Source organism: Calonectris borealis, chromosome 9 (genome assembly GCF_964195595.1).
Source record: "Calonectris borealis chromosome 9, bCalBor7.hap1.2, whole genome shotgun sequence".
In the NCBI taxonomy this organism is placed as follows: Eukaryota; Metazoa; Chordata; class Aves; order Procellariiformes; family Procellariidae; genus Calonectris; species Calonectris borealis.
This window is the reverse complement of record NC_134320.1, coordinates 24,198,204-24,216,719: the sequence shown is the minus strand read 5'-3', so window position 1 is coordinate 24,216,719 and position 18,516 is coordinate 24,198,204. Positions and strand designations below refer to the sequence as shown.

General features: G+C 50.1%; 1 protein-coding gene across 4 annotated transcripts in view; it reads right to left on the bottom strand.

Moving 5' to 3' along the window:
* The window catches only part of TNIK (TRAF2 and NCK interacting kinase), a 167,096-nt gene that overhangs the window by 23,440 nt on the left and 125,140 nt on the right, over nt 1-18,516 (bottom strand). Inside the window, exons 13-20 of one of the 4 annotated variants that reach the window (XM_075157389.1) lie at nt 16,253-16,363; nt 15,694-15,780; nt 14,293-14,493; nt 9,422-9,586; nt 7,383-7,622; nt 4,956-5,062; nt 2,065-2,228; nt 644-741 (exon numbers count right to left, since the gene is read on the bottom strand). In XM_075157389.1, the coding sequence (XP_075013490.1) occupies nt 644-741; nt 2,065-2,228; nt 4,956-5,062; nt 7,383-7,622; nt 9,422-9,586; nt 14,293-14,493; nt 15,694-15,780; nt 16,253-16,363 (1,173 nt within the window). The remainder of the gene's footprint in view (nt 1-643; nt 742-2,064; nt 2,229-4,955; nt 5,063-7,382; nt 7,623-9,421; nt 9,587-14,292; nt 14,494-15,693; nt 15,781-16,252; nt 16,364-18,516) is intronic. The other 3 variants (XM_075157391.1, XM_075157390.1, XM_075157392.1) reach the window with 3 other exon arrangements.

Genomic DNA, 18,516 nt, shown 5'->3' with positions numbered 1-18,516 from the left:
AGGTTAGAAATAAAATTAGAATTGTTAGCTCAACGCTGTGGAGTGTAGAGAAAAAAAACAACATCAACAAAACATTAATACATATTAAAAAAGAGAAGCAGTGGAAATTCATTTTGTTATTAGGCCGACTCTGCAGTTTTAAAATACAAACGTCAACAGCATTAAACCAGGAGGAAACACTTCGGATGAGATTTTGCTCAGAATAATAAAACGGGAGTGTACAGAAACCACTACAGGTTTGGTTTTAAGCTGTGAAGGCTGTCGGGGGCCGGTTGCCCAGCCTTCCCGAGCAGAGCATCCCTCCGCCGGGCTGCTGCGGGGGGACATGCAGCACGGAACACAACAATGTGCCATCGGCAACCGCCGCGCCCAAGCTAGCAAAGCCCTTAAGCATCTGCTTCACGTGAAAACACAGGCTTAAGTGCTTTCCCCTAGACTTGGGCTCCTGATAAAAACCCATGCACTCTCTTAAGCATTCAAATCTCCCACGGGCTCTCGCCGTACCACCGCTTTCCAGTCTCTCCGTTGGAGGAGCGGAGTACTAGCCTCTTTTTTGGGGTCCCCGCAGTTGCGATACCGCACCGAAGGGAAACGTGGCCAAGCCGGCTGGCAACGTTCCCACGGGAAATAATTAAAGACTCACAGCGGGTCGGCTCGGTCGCGTCACATCCCTGTTGTCTTCCTGCTTTACCTTGGCGGGCTCGTGGGAGAGCACAGGGGACCCTTCGGGCTTGGCGTTCCCTGGGTGAAAGGCAAGCGGAGAGAGTGGGAATTAAAACTCTGCTGAAAGCCGTCGCTGCATCCCATCGCCTGGGACGGGTGGGTGTAGGGGGCTTCGTCCTCCCCCTTGCGCCGGGGCAGGAGCAGCCCCTTCCCCGGCTATTTGCCCAAGAAGCGCAGGACGATGGTGGTGAAAGCAGACACGGACATCTCAGGCTCAGGACTGGATGCCCTATAAATAGGTAATTTTTGTCCAACTAAAAGTTTCACTACGTTTTGCTTCTGTTATCTCGAAAAATCCTCCTGCTCCTCTCTACTTGACTCTATGGAGTCTCCCTCCATAGAGCGACAGAAACCATAATCCAGCCAAGCCCCCACTGACAGCTTTCCCGCGGCGTGACTGCCCTTTTTCCTACTAAAAAAACAAATTCACTCTGCAAAAGAGCAAGGCATGTGATAAATTAAAAGCTCTGCAGCATCTGACATTGCTAGGACATTATTTGTCACAGGATTCCTCATTAGTAAAAAACAAAACCAAACCAAAAAGGACAATTGGCGATAAACTGCTTTTATTGACTACCTAGAGAAGTGATGATTTCAACAACAGACACGTCACCTTACAGCCAAGTCATAAAAAATTCAAAGCATGGAGGCAGCGTTTGTTTTAATGCGCTTCAGCCCTGGGGATTTATACTGCGGGGCTGTGCCAGAAATGCAGATGTATGGGCTGTACTACTCCTGTAGCAACTCCTACTGCGATTCAACGGGGGAATGGAATATCTTTAAGAGTGGCTTTAAGATGAGAGGAACATAAACCCAGTGTAAGCACGGCTGCCTGGTGAAAGCATTTTAGAGACAGCTTCTTACGGGCTAATTCACTCCTCTGCTCTCACCTCAGGCTTTGCACAAAGATGAAGTTCCAAAAAAAAAAAAAGGAAAAAAAGATACCCACCCAAAGTGAAATCCCAAAGAAACCATGACAGAAGAGGTGAGCTTGGGTCAAGGAAGATAAGAAGCACGCTGGTATTCTTTTTTTTTTACCCTATAGCATAACCCCCACCTCCTTTTGTATAAGTTATTTGGCACTGCAGCGCTTCAGCGAGTGCGGGAGCCGCGCACGCTGCCGTGGGCATCCCACATCAGCGTCCAGGCAAAAGGGAGTGCCGGCATCCCTGTTTGCAAGGAGGCCAGCCGGTCACAGAAGGACATCAGAAATCATGAATCCTTTGATTTTTTAATTTTTTAAAAAACGTAGATGAGCTCACAGACCTCTTGCCCTTCCTGCTTATCAAACAAGCCTCAGAAAGCACGCCCGGTGCTAAGGGACGTTTTCAAGAACCTCACCTCTGACTCTGTTGCGCTCGCTGGAGCCAGCCTGGGAGCCGGGCTGGGAGCCGCCCTGGGAGCTGGGCTGGGAGCTGGGAGTGCTGGAGCTGGAGGAGCTGCCGCTGCTGGTCCTCTGCAGCGGGCTCTCCACGATGGGCTCCGTCCTCCTCAGGTCCGGGTTGCTGCAGGAGCACAAAACAGAGGGCCACCGTCAGATGGTGCTGCATGCACCTCGGGGGCTTCAGATCCTTCCCACAGTGTCAGGGGCAGTTGGAAGGTGAGGAGACACCTCCTCTGCTGGAGAAGACAGGGCTGAGGTCTTCTCTTCTGAAGCTACTGAGCCTGCAAGCCCCACTGAAATCCATGGGAGCTGAATTAGGCACTCTACATCTTCATGGAGGTGGACCATGATGACAAACTGGCTAGAACAGCTTTCTACTCTTATTTTGCCAAATTTGGCAAAAATTAAAAGATTCTGTGCTCAGAACTCCCCTTCAGCCTGTAGATGTGCGATGCTGGAGTTATCTGAATTAACCACCAATATTCATCATGAAAGCGGGAATTCGCAAATCACTGTGAGACAGAGAAAGAAGTATTTCCGCGAAGAAAGGATCTCAAGTTTGCAACAAGGCTGCAGATCACTTCAGCCAGTTAATCACACTTCCCAATTTTCATGGCTTCACTTCAAACCTGCCTAAGGTATCCACTTTTCTTCCTTGATTTCTTTCACCCTTGTGAACATACATAAATCTAGAATAAAAAGCGTCCTTGATACACAAAGAGTGACTAATGTCTCTTAGAGTATGAGACGCCTTTAGGAAATTAATTCTTATTTGGCACTGAAACGACATCAGAAGACGTGTTCAGTGCAGAGTTATGCAATCTGGTTTTATACAATATTCCTGTTATGTGATCTTATTATTCAAAGTTATTATTATTCCCGTTAAAAACGTACAGAAAGCTTTCTCCATCGAGTCCAATTAGGACCTTGCGTACATAAAAATGATGCGGTAATACTGCCGCGTGACATAATGCAACTGCAATTGGAGGGTGTGCACGTGAAGCGCAAGGTGTGCGGAGTGCGCACCAGTGCCCCTGGGAGAACGACCACCATGGTGCAGATCGTGCAAAGGCCCATCGCTGTCATGGGGTCGTTGGCAGAATCATTTGGACGCTGCTTCGCATGGATATTATATCAAATCACTGCCTAGTGTTATCTTGCATTGACACAGGTGGGTATTAAAACGATGAGAGCAAGACAGTAACTTTCTGTGCAAGGAAATATCCCGTCATTTGTTACAACAGGGTAACAAATAAAAGAAAGCATATTTTAATAATACCTACATTTATGCATGGGAGGAATCAAGAACCGATAGGAGAGGTGGTTAAAAAGGAAAATGGGAGAAATGCTACATTACTGTGAGAGAAATGAAATGTGAAACTATTTCACTGAATAGTTAGTTTAATGGACATGGTAGCATCCTAATAATTTCCAATTTTCATCAAACTGAAGGCCTCCAGCTCATGCTGTACAGCTGACATGTCCTTAGCTAAATTAATTCATGAAACATATTTGAATAAAATAATACTAATGTATTTACCTGTACCGACCAGGACTGGGACCGGGAGGCTGAAGGAAACACTGGGCAACCTTCAACTTGAATCCCACAGACTCCCATTACCTTTTTCACTTTCAATACTATCACTTACTAGGACCATGCAGTCCAATAACTCTCCGCATTTTAAATTGTCCTTCAAGCAACAGCTAATTAAAAGAACAACATTTTCAAGAACTCAAAATCCTTCAGCCTTGAGCAATAAAGAGGAACCAACCCTGATATGCGTGGATTTTGTCTAACTGAAAAAACAACAACAAAAAAGATTCCTCCTCTTTCTGCTTCCCCTGCCAGCTACTCTAAGCTGCTGCCTGCTGTATGCGGGTTTGCTGATGCATGGCTGGGGCACTGAGCTGGGAAGAAAGGCGTACGCTGAAAACTGGTGACAGCATGTGGCTACAACCATCCCAGTGTTTGCTTTTTGACCTCACCCTAAAAGGACAAGGCAGGAAGAAGAAACCAAGGAGCTCCATCATGCAAGGCTACGTGGAACACGTACTTACCCTGAGATTTGCCTGTCTGAGGTCTAGATCTGCCCACGATGCTCTGCAAACCAGAGACAAGCTCTCGCATGACTAAGCCACGTTTTTTCCATCCGGCTCCGAGCAGAGCCTGTCAGCTTCCCTGCTTGTTGACAACATGCCCAGGGATAGCTCTGGCATGGCAGATGTCAGATGTGGTGCACCTCAGGGTGCTATGAGCGTGCCCTGCACACCCCTGTGCCGGAGAGCTTGATCTGGCTAAGCTAAAGGCCCTGGTCTTAGGAAGCCGAAGGGAATTTAATCCTTGATCTACATCTAAGGAAGATCTCACCAAGCTGTATCAGTGTCTGTCCCCTGGCACATTCCTCGGTCATTATCTGGGAAAAGCTGCTGTGAATGTAGGTATGGTATGTATCACTGAGCTCTCCCCACTGGCTTATATGGATCCCCTTATATGCAAGAGGTGACACTGGGAGAACCAGAACCTAATTCCACTAAAGGGAGCGCCCAATTCCCGTTTGACCCCACGGCAGCAGATGCAGCATCCACCTCCAACCCCTACAATGCCCAGGATCGTATTCAGCCCAGGGAGCAAAACCTCCAGGGATCCAAGCGCTCACGGCCTTTGCTGTTGTTACAAAATACTAACGAATGCAAAACTAGTTCAGCGACAAGAGAAGCATTGCAAATCTCATGTTGTTACCAGTGAGCAAAAGCAGGGCTAAACCCCAGCCCATGGTCGGGCTCCCCAACTGGGCGATGCCAGGAGGACACTGGGATCACTCCTGCCCGTCCCCCTCGGTGTCCGTACCTGGCCCGAATGGGCTGGGAGCCCAGCCGGGGCCCCAGGGCGCTGCCATTCCCGGGGGAGTTCTTCCTCGCCAGAGCAGGGGATATGGAAGTGGTTCGCTGAGGCACCTGGAAAGGAACGGAGATATTCGCTGTCACCGAGTCTGTCCCACCACGCCAGGCGGCTGTCGGCGCATCTGAGAGATCACCTTTCAGCTCTGCCTTAAGACTTGATTTACAATTGATTTCCCACTGAGAGATATGCAATATTTATAGCGATTATAAAACACAAAGCTCTCGGCGTTTAGAAGGAATCACCTGAGTGTGAGACAGGAACGAGCTGCAAAGGTGCGGTCAGGGATGCTCCCGGCAGGGGAGCCCCGAGCAGCACACGGAGCAGCCCGGCTACCATCAAACAGGGCATTTACTTTTTCAAAAGCTGAATGTACGCACACGCATATATATAATCTAAATCCAACAAACCCCAGAAAAGTAATTTATGAGGTAAAATTCAGATTGAAGTACATTTCAGCAGCCACAGTGGAGTTTTTAGCATCTCTAGTTCAGACACAACATGCACCAGCAGAAAGAAGGTATTGACTGGCGGACGAACAAGAGGATTGACAGTGGAAAGATCCAGACTGAACCACCTAACACTCGCAATCAAACCCTACGACCTTTGTTGAGCTTCGGATGCCGCTGCCAAAACCCCACTGCCGGCAGGACGGCTCACCACCACCACCAGCAGCAGCCAGCCGCAGCCTACAGGCGCTACGGCGGGTAACCCCGGAGCCCTGCCTCGTCCCCTGGGAGCACGGGCATCGCCGCGTGGCCGCTGGCACGGTGGTCTCGTTCCCCGGCAGCGCAGGCTGACGCGGAGAGGCACGACGACACTCGCCGTGCAATACCTTGCACCAGATAACAGAGAGACCAAGGGCTTGGCGGGGACTAGCAAAAAAAGGATTAGGCATTTTTTTTTTGAGAATAAACATGCAGTTATGTTAGGCAAGGTAAAAAGATTTAGAGAGCGAGCGAGCTTTATATTCTGCGGCATCGCTAGCTACAGCTTGTCTCATTAAAAAGCAATCTCCCGTCGGGGTAGGGTACTCTGCAGTCGGGACGTGGGGAGTTTTTTACCTTCCTCTGAAGCATCCAGCCGTAAGCACTGGCAGAAACAAGACCCCAGACCACAGAGACAGCCGGCCCTGCCTCACGGGGCAGTCCTTTCGTTCCCGCTTACAAACATATCAAAACCCACTTTGGGCAGTAAAATGTGAACATGTATTACTGCCAACATGATGGCCTTAAATGTGATCTGGCGGGGACCCCTTCCACAGCTCATGTTCCCTCAGTCAAGGGGGAAAATCCTCCATACTGCTGGAAAACAGCTTTTTTCCAAGGAGCAGGTGCTGTGGCCTCACCGCGTAGCAATTATGGCAGTTAAGAGATGCCCTCCTCAAAGGACTCAAGGCAAAAGGCAACCTTAAATTGCAAGGGGTTCCCCAAAATTGAGTTAAAACCAGGCAGCTACCCTTCTGCACTACTGAGGAGCAAAGCACACGAACAGCTCCAGGAGCTGTTGGCTTGCTTTTCCTCTTAAGTAAGCACCCATGTCTCTTTATCACTTGGTGGCAGCAGAAAGAGAAATGTTATTAACATATGGGACACGCCACCATAGATCCCTTGCACAGGGAGGCTTTCCTTGTAGCTGGTATTTTGCACTTAAAAAGGCAAGTCACTTACTTTGTTAATACATAGAAATACTGCCTCTCCATCAGGGACAAATACTGCCTCGCTGTCACTAATCAATTTGTAATCATTTTTTCTCTGTAAAAATCCTCCCAGGCTGAGTGCTGCTTCACTGTAAGAGGAACTTTAATGGCCGAGTTATAATTCTTCCAAAATGAAGGTGTATAAACAATGCAATCGAAATACTGGTCCAGAAGACTCTTAATTAAAGAGGTACTGCCAGATGCTGCCAAAAAGTCAATGAAGGTATAAAGCTGCTGGAGCCTGTACAAGTCTTCCATCAAATATTGATTGCAAGTGGAGGCACGGTACCGGACTAAAAAGGACCCGTCTTATTGAGTATGACAAATTTTATGTTCCTATAATTCTATTTAAACAGAAGGTTGCTTTTTATCCTAGGGAAAGGAGAAATTAATTTGCTTTGGCCTCTGTCCGGGCTCGAGAACTTTCGTTGCTGGAGGGCAACACTATTTTGCAGCCCTGTGCGCGCACCCGAGAGCGGCTCCCAGCATCTCGTGCAAAACCTGCCTCGGGAAATGCAGCCCCCCCGGCAGGTCGGTACCCGCCGCGGAGCCACGGGGATGGGCTCAGTCCTGCCCACTCTGCTTCGCCGGAGGTGCTGAGCACAGCACCGTCCCGCGGGGCCTTAACTCCGGGATTGCCTCTTTGACGTGCTGAAAGTGAGGAGCGATAGTGTTACCTTTGGTGGAATGTCTTCCTCCTGCCGTAACCAAGAACTTCGGTCAAACTTTTCAATGCGAGGGGGCAGAGGAGGGTTTTCTGAGGTGGGGTCCGAGTTCTGCCTTGGCATCTCAGTGCGGTGAGAGGTCACCGTCAGAGCCTCCTGAAACCCAGCCAGTCCCTTTGCAGGCTGTTCATGCAGTGACTGAGACCCAGACAAGGAGCTTCCTTGGGATTTCACAGTGACCAGATGTGGAATCTAAGCACCAAGTCAAAACAGAACTATCAGTACAAAATGGCAAAAAAAAAAAAAAAAGGAATCAAAAAAAATATTTAAAAATTTGATTTTAAAAAAAAATTTGATTAGCACTTTGGATGCACTAAAAAGCCCCCTCGGTTTGAGATCAGCACTGCCTTGGTTTCAGGAACTTCTGACTTCTATCGCTTCAACGCAAGATCTATTAAAAATCACGCTCGCACAGCTCAGCCTTTCAAAATCGGGCAACGTCATGCTTCAGTCCTGCCCGCTCCTGCGTGCGCAGGGCGACAGGGCTTGTACCGACAGCCCCGCGCCGCTCGGTGGGTACCGCCCCGGAGCAGGGGCAGGCTGCTCCCTCCTGCCAGCTCCCGCGCACACCGTGCCCGCCCCAGCCTCTGAGGTTGTGCTAATGAGGTTTGGCATGGATTTTCCTTGTTAAAAATGAAAACAAGAAGGAAACGATAATAAATAATAATCGATAAAAAAAAACCGTCAGGAATTCTGAGGCATAGATGGCTGAAAAAAAAATATCTTGAGGCATGAGTTTCTATAGGTCTAGGTAGCCCCTATCCCACGGATCAGCCCTATAGATCTAAGGGTTACAAGTGAAAGGAATACTGACATCTGTTTTGGGAAATCTGAGAAATTCACAAAGTTAGAGTTTGTGAAATCAGAGCTTCTTCCCAGGACCCTGCGAAGCTGCACTTCTCCGATACAACAGGGTTGTGACTTTTACTTGACATTTCTACATACACGTCTACGCACACATGTACCTGTATCATGTGTATACGTGTATGCATGCATACATTTACATGGGTCTCTGGGTTTCAAACAACCTTTTCATTAGTATTTTATTGCCACACAAAAGTCTTTGTAGCTGTTGACAATACAGGTCGCCAAAAAGGTCACTGAAAACTATTTGGTCAATCAGAAAGATTCCAGTGAAGGTGGGGTTTTACCCACTTCCCAACGTATATAGACCATGTACATTGGGGAAAAAAGAGCTGTATGTTTAAGGGCTTTCCCGTATGTATTCTCTTTAAAGTTGGTGTACTGCTGACCTACAGGTGCGCGTACCGCACGTGGATGGCACTTAGTTGGCACATTTTCCCATAGAAAGCCCACGTGGGCATGGAGCAAAGGCTTTGTACTTCCCTCTGAAATCCCCGCTGGAGCCTGCGGATCTGCGGGAGCACTTCCAGGGGCTGGACCAGAGCCAGCACCGACACTCGGTGCAGAGCTTTCGGTGGCCGAGTACTTACAGACCTCGTGGCCGGGAGGAATTTTTAGATGGTCATGGTGATCTATGCCCTCTCCAGATGTGTTTGTGACTGATGTCAACTCAATGGAAAACCAAAACAAAACCTTGAATTAAAGCAGCAAAGAAAGCAAAACCTCTTTCTGATGATCCTCAGCATCAAAACGTCCCGGGTCTTTTGTACCAGGCGCTGTGGTTTTTTTAGTCCTTTACATAAACCAGATCAAAGAGGAACAGAGCAACTGCCGCACTGGACCAGACCAGCGGTTCCTCTCGGTCCTCCAGCTTGTTTCTGGCAGTAACCAGTACGTGATGCTTCAAAGGAAGGTATAAACCAGCGTGATGTTTCTAACACATGGAGGTGACAAGAGGAATCCACTCATGAATGTAGATGCTGCTCTTACTCACGAATACGCTTAAGGCTGAGAAACCAGGGAGCAAGACACTATTTCCCTCTAATCCGCTCTTTTTGTTGTTACCTTACCGGCACCCCCAGCATCCTGGCTCCGGTAGGTGAGCCTGCCGGGGGAAGCGCCGTTACCTGCGGGTCCACGGGTCGGAGCAGGGGTGGGGTCCGGGCCGGCTGCACACCGCTAATGCTGAAAGACTCCGACCGAGGAGGCAGGTTGGGGTCAGAAATCCTGTTGGCCACCTTATGGGGCATGGCCGGCGAGCTCTGGCGATTGAGCCGGGAGCGCTCCTCCACCTGCGGCGAGACGGGGAGAGTGGGTGAATGCCCCGTAAAAAGCCATTTCCAATTGAAACCCCAGGTATGCATGCATACAGGAAGATCTTTTCTCTTTAGGTGTATCACATATATTGTATGACCATGGAATCCAAGTTACCCAGCAGATTGTGCAATAAATGCATTTTAAGGACGTCAAGATGACTATTTGTATTTATGTGCATAATTCATTTCTGAATATGAAATGGCAAAATAAAGAAAAGGCAACATGCCTCAGAGAGGTGTTTCTAGAAGATGACTCCTGAGAAGCTCTTGCTTCTTCTCAAATGTATCTTTAAGCACGGAGACCCTTTTCCTTCACTACCATAAACACCACGAGGACTGCTTTTGTTTGATCTGAATAAAAGAATAAACACGGCAGCCAGAAAACAGCTGGCTTTGATCTAGATTTAGTGAGTCTGGCACCTTGTCATGTACGGAAGGGGAAAAACCTCTATTACTGATAGAGAAATAAACCCAAAGCCCACGGCCTTCAGTTACCCTTGAAGGAAATACAGTGGTTTCAGCTAACCCAGACATACGTGCAATCTGGGTGCTCCTGCAGTTAGACTGGATGCACTGATATTCATGCAGCATATCTTACGCAGAATTTTTGATACCTCGAGATCTGATGTATATTTTTATTTACGTATCATTAACGTGTTAAATACCCTTAGCATGTCTTGATTCCACCATGTACAACGTTATGTTAAAAGGCAATCTTTAAAACAGGTTTGCTTGGAAAGAACCACAGCTCTTCTTTAAGGAAAGAAATACTCATGAAACAAAAGAGCCATTATATTAATAAAAATGAATCTTTTCCTCTTTCAGATACTGAGCCGGAGTCAGGGTAAAATTTAGGTAAGAGATTTGTGTTACGGACTCTTTCCTTTCTAGTTCACGAGGGGCCACCCGGGCCACTGTTGTGTCCCAAGAGGTCGTCACAACTTCCCCAGGCGCTGCCCTCCGGCTAGCAGAGGCCGTGCAGAGCTCAGTTCAGCGATGCCCACGGGAGCGGGCGCAAGGATGGGAAGGAGAGCAGGGTGGGAAGGAGAACTCCCTCTGAACAAGGCAGCAGCAGCACGAGCGCTGGGTCGCAGACCCAGTCCAGTACATCTCCTATCAGCCAAGCCTTGGCACGAACGACAGCAGCCAGAGACGGTGCCGCCGCCGAGTCCTCCGGCTGTTTGCAGGCACTCTCCGGCACGCTGCCAAGCCGTAATGCGCGCCTGATTACGGAGGACTTCAAAGCTTGCGTGGAGGAGGAGGCAGGAGGGTGATGAAGTGGGGATGTCCGTGTTCTGGGAAGGAGAGAGGTGCTTGGTTTTCCCTTTGCCAGCATCTCCTCCCTAGCACTGTGTTGCACCAGCACAGCAGAGGATGCTCTTGGGACTCTCCAGCTGTACTTCACAGAGCCTTACTGACTCCACCATTAGGCAAAGAGGGGGAAAAAGCAGCAAAGCCCTGCAGGAATTCATCGTCGCTCCAGTTCCAGCCATCTCTAATTGAACTCAAGATTCCCCTCAAATGGGAAACATCCCTAGCAGCTTCTGTGCAGGTCCCAGTGGAAGGCTGCTAATGTTTTAATACATCACTTCAAAGCGCGAGGAGGATGAAAGCCAGGGGGGCTGAAGGAGGACCTGATGTGCGCGTTGGCTGCTGCAGAGAACAGCACGGCTCGTGACGCGCAGCCAAGCCCCGAGCCCCCGAGAAGCTCTGAGCTGTAGGAAAGCACCGCAGGGCCTGGCCACCACGTGGAAAACATCTGATTAAACCTGCTCCCTCCTCTACATGTGGTCATGTATGGCACATACCTGCCCAAACCCGTCCTTCAGCTGACCAAGCTTCTTTGTCACTGAGAAGTTAGACCTGGCTATCTGCATCACTTTGCTTAGCAAATACTGGTCCGTAACAGAAGAGTCAGTAACAAGAGAGCTGCTAATTACAGTACTTCTGCTTAGAGTGCTAATGCCACGTCCCTGGCTGGATCATCAGAGGGTTCCAAACATGACATCTGAAAAGGCCCAGCTCGTCCTTCGTTATAAGAAGAGATGTGCCTGGGTAAACAGGGCAGGTCTGGAACACCAGCCAAGCTATATCCCAGGTTAACTTCCAGCGGATAACCCTTCACTCACAAGAAGATGAGGAGAAGGGACAGCAGATGGGGATGTGCATCCACGCGTGTTGGTAGGACTATTTGATCAGGCTGTTTTGTTTAGCATAAAAAAGAGAAATCCTTGACTGTGCTCCAGGGAAGCTATGGAAGATGCAGTACAGCCTGGTTCCTAACCCGGAGCTTTGTTTTCACGAACAGGCTGGTCCCTTAACAAGGGGACACAGGGACACAACCACAACGTGAGTGGCCACAGCCTCACCTTTATGCTTTATCCCACGTCTGCAGGGGCTGGGAGTCACCATGGGAAGATGAGTGAGGTGGGAAAATAAGTGCATAAGGGAGAGGTATGAAAAGTAGAGAGGGTCACGGCACGAGGAGAACTCAGCTGTGGTGATCAAGCTCTTGTGAGAGAAGACTTAAGACCAAAGAGCATAAAAACAAGGACCGTATGGGATATCATGCAAAATCCTCAGGAAATATCCCAATAAGCTCTGCAGAGCCTCCAGAAATTGTAGGCTGAGCACCAGACTTGTCTTTTCCTTGTTCCCAAAGGAAAACGAAGTCTCAGTATTTCTGTTAAATTAGCATGCATGCGTTGGGTATGGAAATTGCTAAACTATAGCAAGAACCATGGCAGGCTGATTAAATATCAGCGCAAGTCTATCTGTATAGCCAGCAAGGATGGTACTTCGATATACGCAGCCAAGTAGCTGAATTGTGCTAAAAGTGGGACTATGCAGTAGATAAAACAGGGGATGGAGGCAAGAGGAGTAGTTTTGGGAAGTTCCCACGGGTGTTGTGTCAAGGCAGTACATCAAACTACTACTCTCAAGAGGATAAAGATGCCACAGTCGCTGCTTTGAGCATTTCATTAGAAACCGGACAGAGTGACACAGGTAAAGAATAAACGGTTTGGAGAGCTAATTGGTGGAAGCTGGAGTTGTTCCCCAACAACAGGAAACCTCATCTTCCCTAGGATTTCAGCAAAGGGTAGGAGGCCACATTCTGCTGCTCTTATTCACGTTGTGCAGTTCCCAACGCCCTGCTTCCAGTGATGACATCAAAAAAAGCTGCCTCCCCATGGAATAAAAGAAATGGGCCTTTGTGTTTGAAATGGAAAGCTAAATCCAGCACTTTTCTCCTTCACCCCAGATAAAGAATAAGATTCCTTTTTACATATCTTTGTTATAGTTTTGAAGACAGTGCCAGAGGTACTTCAGCAACGTTCTAGAGGATTTATTTAAAACCAGACAATGAAAGAGTTTGCTCCCTTTTTCCTGCTTGCCACCTACTCTCAGCACTTCTGCAGATGGACAGCAGAGACCCAGTTCTGCAGAAAGCTGCAGAGGCACAGCCAGGTGGAAGCCTCTCCCGCCAGAGGCAGCTCAGCACATCTGGAACATCTCATCTGCAGACCCACCTACCAAACCTCCTCTTCTACTGGAAGGGCTGGAGAACAATGCTGCAACTCCATGCAAATACGGTCGTCTGCCACTAAAAGACTCTGAAGACTAAATTGGAAAGGAAAGAAGGAGAAACCCAAGGGAGTATAAAGAGGTGAAAAGAGTTTTTGACACCCACATCCATCTCTGAACTGTTCCTATTATTGGCCTTTGCTTAGCAATGGATAGCTGATTGAATTTCTTGAGCGTTTGATGCTTGCGGGTATTGTGGATGCAGCTGAGGGCTGTCAAGAGGAAAGACCAGAAGACAGCTACGTGTTCGATGCACATCGCATCTCTGCCAGGACTAAAGGGTGCCAGACATGTGGCAGCAGAGCGGTGATCCTGCTTCGTAGGAAGAATAGGCGAGTTATTAAAAGATCTTTCTGCCCAGGAGTAGGGTTACAAAATTAAACCAACTAAACACAAAGAACTTTAGAAAAATTAATAGCAAGAGCGGGCACCAGTCTTACCGGAGCCACCACAAAGAGATTAAGGAGAAGGAGTTTGCACATGATCCTGAAACCGCACTGCAGACAATGCATGTCTTCATATTTTCAAGACTATTCAGCCAGGCAATAATTAATATTCAGGATCTCACAATTGTTACAACAATTCTCTCTTTTTGCTGGAGAGAAAAAGAAAATCGGCCATGTGGCTTGCCTTCCTGAAAATCATGAAAGAGCAACCTCAAGAGATCCAGCCCTGAGCACAGGAGGAAAAGCTGTCTGGTCCTCGTTTGATTATGGGGAACTGAATTAGCGCTCAGCAAGGAACCCTGTACAACCACCCTCTGCATTCGCCCCTGACCCCCAGCAGACTTGTGGACGTGCCAGGAAGGAACATCAGAAGGTCCTGGCATGTCCACAAGTCCCCAGCTATGGCTGAACCCCTCCAGGAGGGATCCATCCTCCTCCTTGCATGCCCTCATGGAAAAACCTCTTTCCTCCACTCTCTTTGCTTGCACAAACATCGAGGCAGACACACGCACGTTTCATTGAACTGGGAATGTTTCCAGCACAGCTAATGGCATCTGCTGGAGGCCGACCCAGCAGAGCGCAATCTGCCGACCTGCGTGCCCAGCCCCGCAGATGCAGACAAGCACCGCCACGCTCCTCGCTCTCGCCTACCTCCTTGGCCCACGCTGGTTTCTCGCTGGCATTTATCCCTTCTTTGTAATGGTAGAGAGGTTTCTTCTCTGCCGGCCTCTGGTCCTGCCGCTGCTGCTGCTGCTGCTGCTGCAGGGAGACCAGGTAGTCCCGCTCCTGCTGGAGCTGCCTCTGCAGCCTCTCCGCTTGCCGCTGCTCCTCCAGCTGCTTGCGCTTATACTCCTACCCAGAAGAAAACACAGTGACACGGGTGCCCGGCCAGCCGGTAAACGCAGGGCTGCAAACTGCAGATTTATCTGTTTGGGTGGAAAATTGGGCCTGAGTATCTGAAAGGCTGTTTTCTGGCAAAGCTCATTGATTTGAAAGACTTTGGGGACCGAGCTGTAAAGCGTCCCGGAGGAGAGATGGTTGGGAGGACCGAGCCGGCAAATTCAGAGCTGTGACTCCGGCGTCGGCACTTTGTGGCCGCCGAATTGCCCCGTCTGCCGGGATCGGGGGTGCCAGTGCTGCCTCGCCGGGGAAACCCCGTGAGACCCCCGAGGGCTCAGACATTCCCTTACGAGTTACCATTGACTTTGCCCAGATTTTTCTGGATGGGAAGAACAAAGCCTCAATCCGACGAGGTGCCAAACACCACCGGGTCAGACAAAACCCAGCTGAAGCCAAGTCCTCTGTAAGGACGAATTTATTGTTCGTGGGGAGGGCCGCACAGCAGAGCCAACTGTACGGTCTTTCTGAATCCCTACGCCTCTATGAGGTTTAATGAGTAAATCATCTTGAAAGGGCCTTTTTAAAAGGCCAGGGATTGTGTGAGGGTTTTTCTTTTCCCTAAATAAAATTAATAGCAAGAGAGAAAAAGAATAATCCCTGTGGATTAAAAGAAAATGCAGTGAGAGTAACAACTACCAGCATTAAAAAAGGGTAACTCAAAAACAAATTAAATAAAAAAAAGAGGACATCTGCAATGCAAACAGCACGAGAGGGGATGTACGGTGTTCCCGTGAGGAAATTAAAACAAAAGCCTTCACTCAGAATACAAAAACCCGCACGGCAGGGTGGGTTTGCCGGGCGCAGGCACGCGACAGCTCGACCACGCTCCGACATGCTGCCAACAGCCTTCAAAATTACGCGGCAACAAAGAGGGCTGCTCCCCTCACGAGGGCACAAGCATGCCGATGCGGCGGAGGGGATGCAACGAGGGAGGCGTGCACCGCGAGGGGACCCAGCCCGAAGCGGCGGCGGGGGAATCGAGGCATGCTTGCGGCCGCGGAGCGGGACAGGAGGCTCCGGGTCCGGCGGTGACAGCGGCGTCCCCCACGTCTCGGCATGGCAGGAGGCACTCGGGGGACACGGGTGCACGCGGGCACATGCGGACGCGACACAGGCAGAAAGCGGCAAGCGTGGCCGGGGCCTCCCATTTACCAGAAGTAGTGCTTGCTCCTGCAACAACTGCTGCTGCAGGATCTCTAACTGTCTCTGCTCCTCCTCTAACTGTCGCCTGATGTACTCCTGGAGGCATGGGCAGCAAGGATCAAAGGAAAAAGAGAGAGAAGGTAAAAGAGACAGTATTTCCCAAGAGGAAGGAGAATGAGGTGGGCACCCACATCCATCCCGCCCGAGAGCCGACACCGATCAATCAGCCCGGGCACCCTCCATCCCTGCCCAAAGAGCCTGAGGCATCCATCACTCTATAAGGGACCTCCGAGGGCAAAGGGTGAAAACCACTGGGAAATGGCAAATACTAACTGGGAACACCGCAGAAGCCCACCCGGGGAACCAGCGGGTGGGAAAAACCTGCATCAAGTGTCTCCACGCCTGCGGGCCAGCAAGTGGATCCACACAGAAATAAATGACGGCGGTGGAAAGCGACACACGTGGCGTTAACGATTAAGCAATTTGCTCTCAAGTGGCAAAAAATATGAGTGTTTACGAGAAAAATCTCTGATGAGAGGAATAGGAATCCACGCTGCTGCCGGCTTACCTGCTCGTGCTCCGCGCGCCGCCGCTCCTCTTCCCGCCGCATCTGCTCCTCGTAGTGTCGCCGCTGCTCCCGCTCCTGCTGCTTCCGCAGCTCCTTCTCCCGCCTCTGCTGCTGTGGGGGCAGGAGGCACAGGTCAGCACCCCCACTCCTCTCCCTGGGAGCTCAAAGTCCTTTTTCTCACAGTTTTTGGGGAGCCACCTCACCCAGTGACCCGCAATGCTCCCGCCTGCCCGAGGAGATGCCCTGCCAGCAGGCAGGTCTGTTTGGGGTGGTAGAGGGGCTTGTTGATCCCACCTCATCCTCACGTGCTCCGGTGCCCGGCACCGGCTACGGAGAACCCACAGCATCCTCCAGGACCACGCAGGCAACCCCATTTCTTCTCCCACTTGCAGGTGAAGCCACGCGGGCAGTGCATGGTCCCCACTTACCAGTGTGCCCCACTGGTGGGTTAACAGGCCCCGGGGGCAGGGGGGGCTCACCCCCGGAGCTGCGCGAGACCATCGCTTATGGGGAACTCGTGTCTCAGCCCCAAACCCACCCACGAGGGTGCTGGGGGAGCTACTGCCCGCCGAGAGGGGAACGTGTCCCTCTTACGTTTGCTGAGATCAGAAGCTAACGCAGAAGACCCAAAATCCAAGGGTTTTTCCCTGAGCAGGGCGAGGGGCTTCCCTTGCTGTCCTCAGGCCACCCCAGCCCTCTGCCTCCCGGGTCGCATCCCTGCTTGCTCGGCTCTGTAGCGTCTTTGCCAACAGCAACCCGGGGCATTTTGGGGTGACGACGCCCTACAGCCTGCTGTGAGCCACCCCGGGTGCGCTGGGCACCCGGTGACACCCGCAGCCCCCGCACCCCCGGCTTTTAACCCGGCGTAACTCCTCCAGCTACCCAAACCACCCCGCTCTCCCCTCCCGGGGAGCAGGGGCTCGCAGCGAACTGCTGCAATACTCTGCCACGAAGCAGAGGGGCCGCAGGCTGCTCCGCGCCGCAGCCCCGCGCCGCAGCCCCGCAGCCGGCGCATCGGCAGAGGGCACTCAAATGCCAATATTGGCTACTGGGGCTCTGCAGCCTGCCCTAACTCCATCATGCGCTGGCTGCAGCAACACGCGTGCAGCGCTAACGGGGAGGTAACCCGCTGAAGCATAAACCTGGCCCTTTTTTCTCCTTTTTTTTTTTTTCTTTTTCTTTTTTTTCCCCCCCCATTGCCGACACACAGCTGCAGTGGCAAGGCAGGCACCGGAGGGGCTGGCAACGCCGTCCGTTAGCTACATCACATGGAGGGCTGGAGCTGACGACGGCGGCTCTGCCCAAGGAGCTGGCTGAGCCATCCAGAGACAAAGATGCATCCACTTTAAACTGCTGCTCTGCAGTAATCCTGCAATGTATGTACAGATGGATTTGATATCGCTATCTATCTATAGATCTTCTATATAGGTATCTATCCCTATTATAGAGATTTTTTATAGATATTAGATATTATATAGATCTATCTCTAAATATCTCTCTAATACAATAGATCCATCTCTAATATGTATATTTATAATAGATATCTATCTAATAGATAGATCTACTCTATTAGATAGATATCTATTACAGATATTACAATTCTATTACATATCTATTCTACATTCTACTCTATATTCTATTATATATCTCTATATATCTTCCTAGAGATAGATATATATAGATATCTTTATAGATAGATACCTATAAAGATAGATATATCTACAGATAGATATATAGATATTTTAACAAGCATTTAAAGACACCCCCACATTTCAATATAGGGAGGAGCCACTGCCTGTCTTGCCGCTATCTCCCCATCCACAGGTAACACCCACAGCCACCCTGCACAGGGATTCTGCTGATTTCCGCTCGCTTAACGTTCGAGCTGCAGCACAGCTTTAGTGCCACCTATAGCCATCTTTATCAGTGCTGTTCCACTCGCCTCAGAGAGTGGAAAATCGCATCCAACCTGAAATAACCTGCCAGCTCCAGACTCCGGCGTGTCCCACGCCAGGCACAGTCGCTCGCGCTGCCCACGTAAGCCGGGGATGGATGTGTTACTCCGCGCGTACGCCTGTCCTCGCTGAGCGCAACGCGAACCAAGGGCTGCTTGTCTTTTTTTGAACTCCGTACTAGGAGTTGCAGAGGAGACGCCACCGGGACGTGGTAACTGCAGCAGTCAGGGTAACACATGGGATCTCTTGGCTTTGCCAGCGCTCCCTGACCTCCTTAGATGAGCGCTGTTGGTGACGGTCACCGCTCCC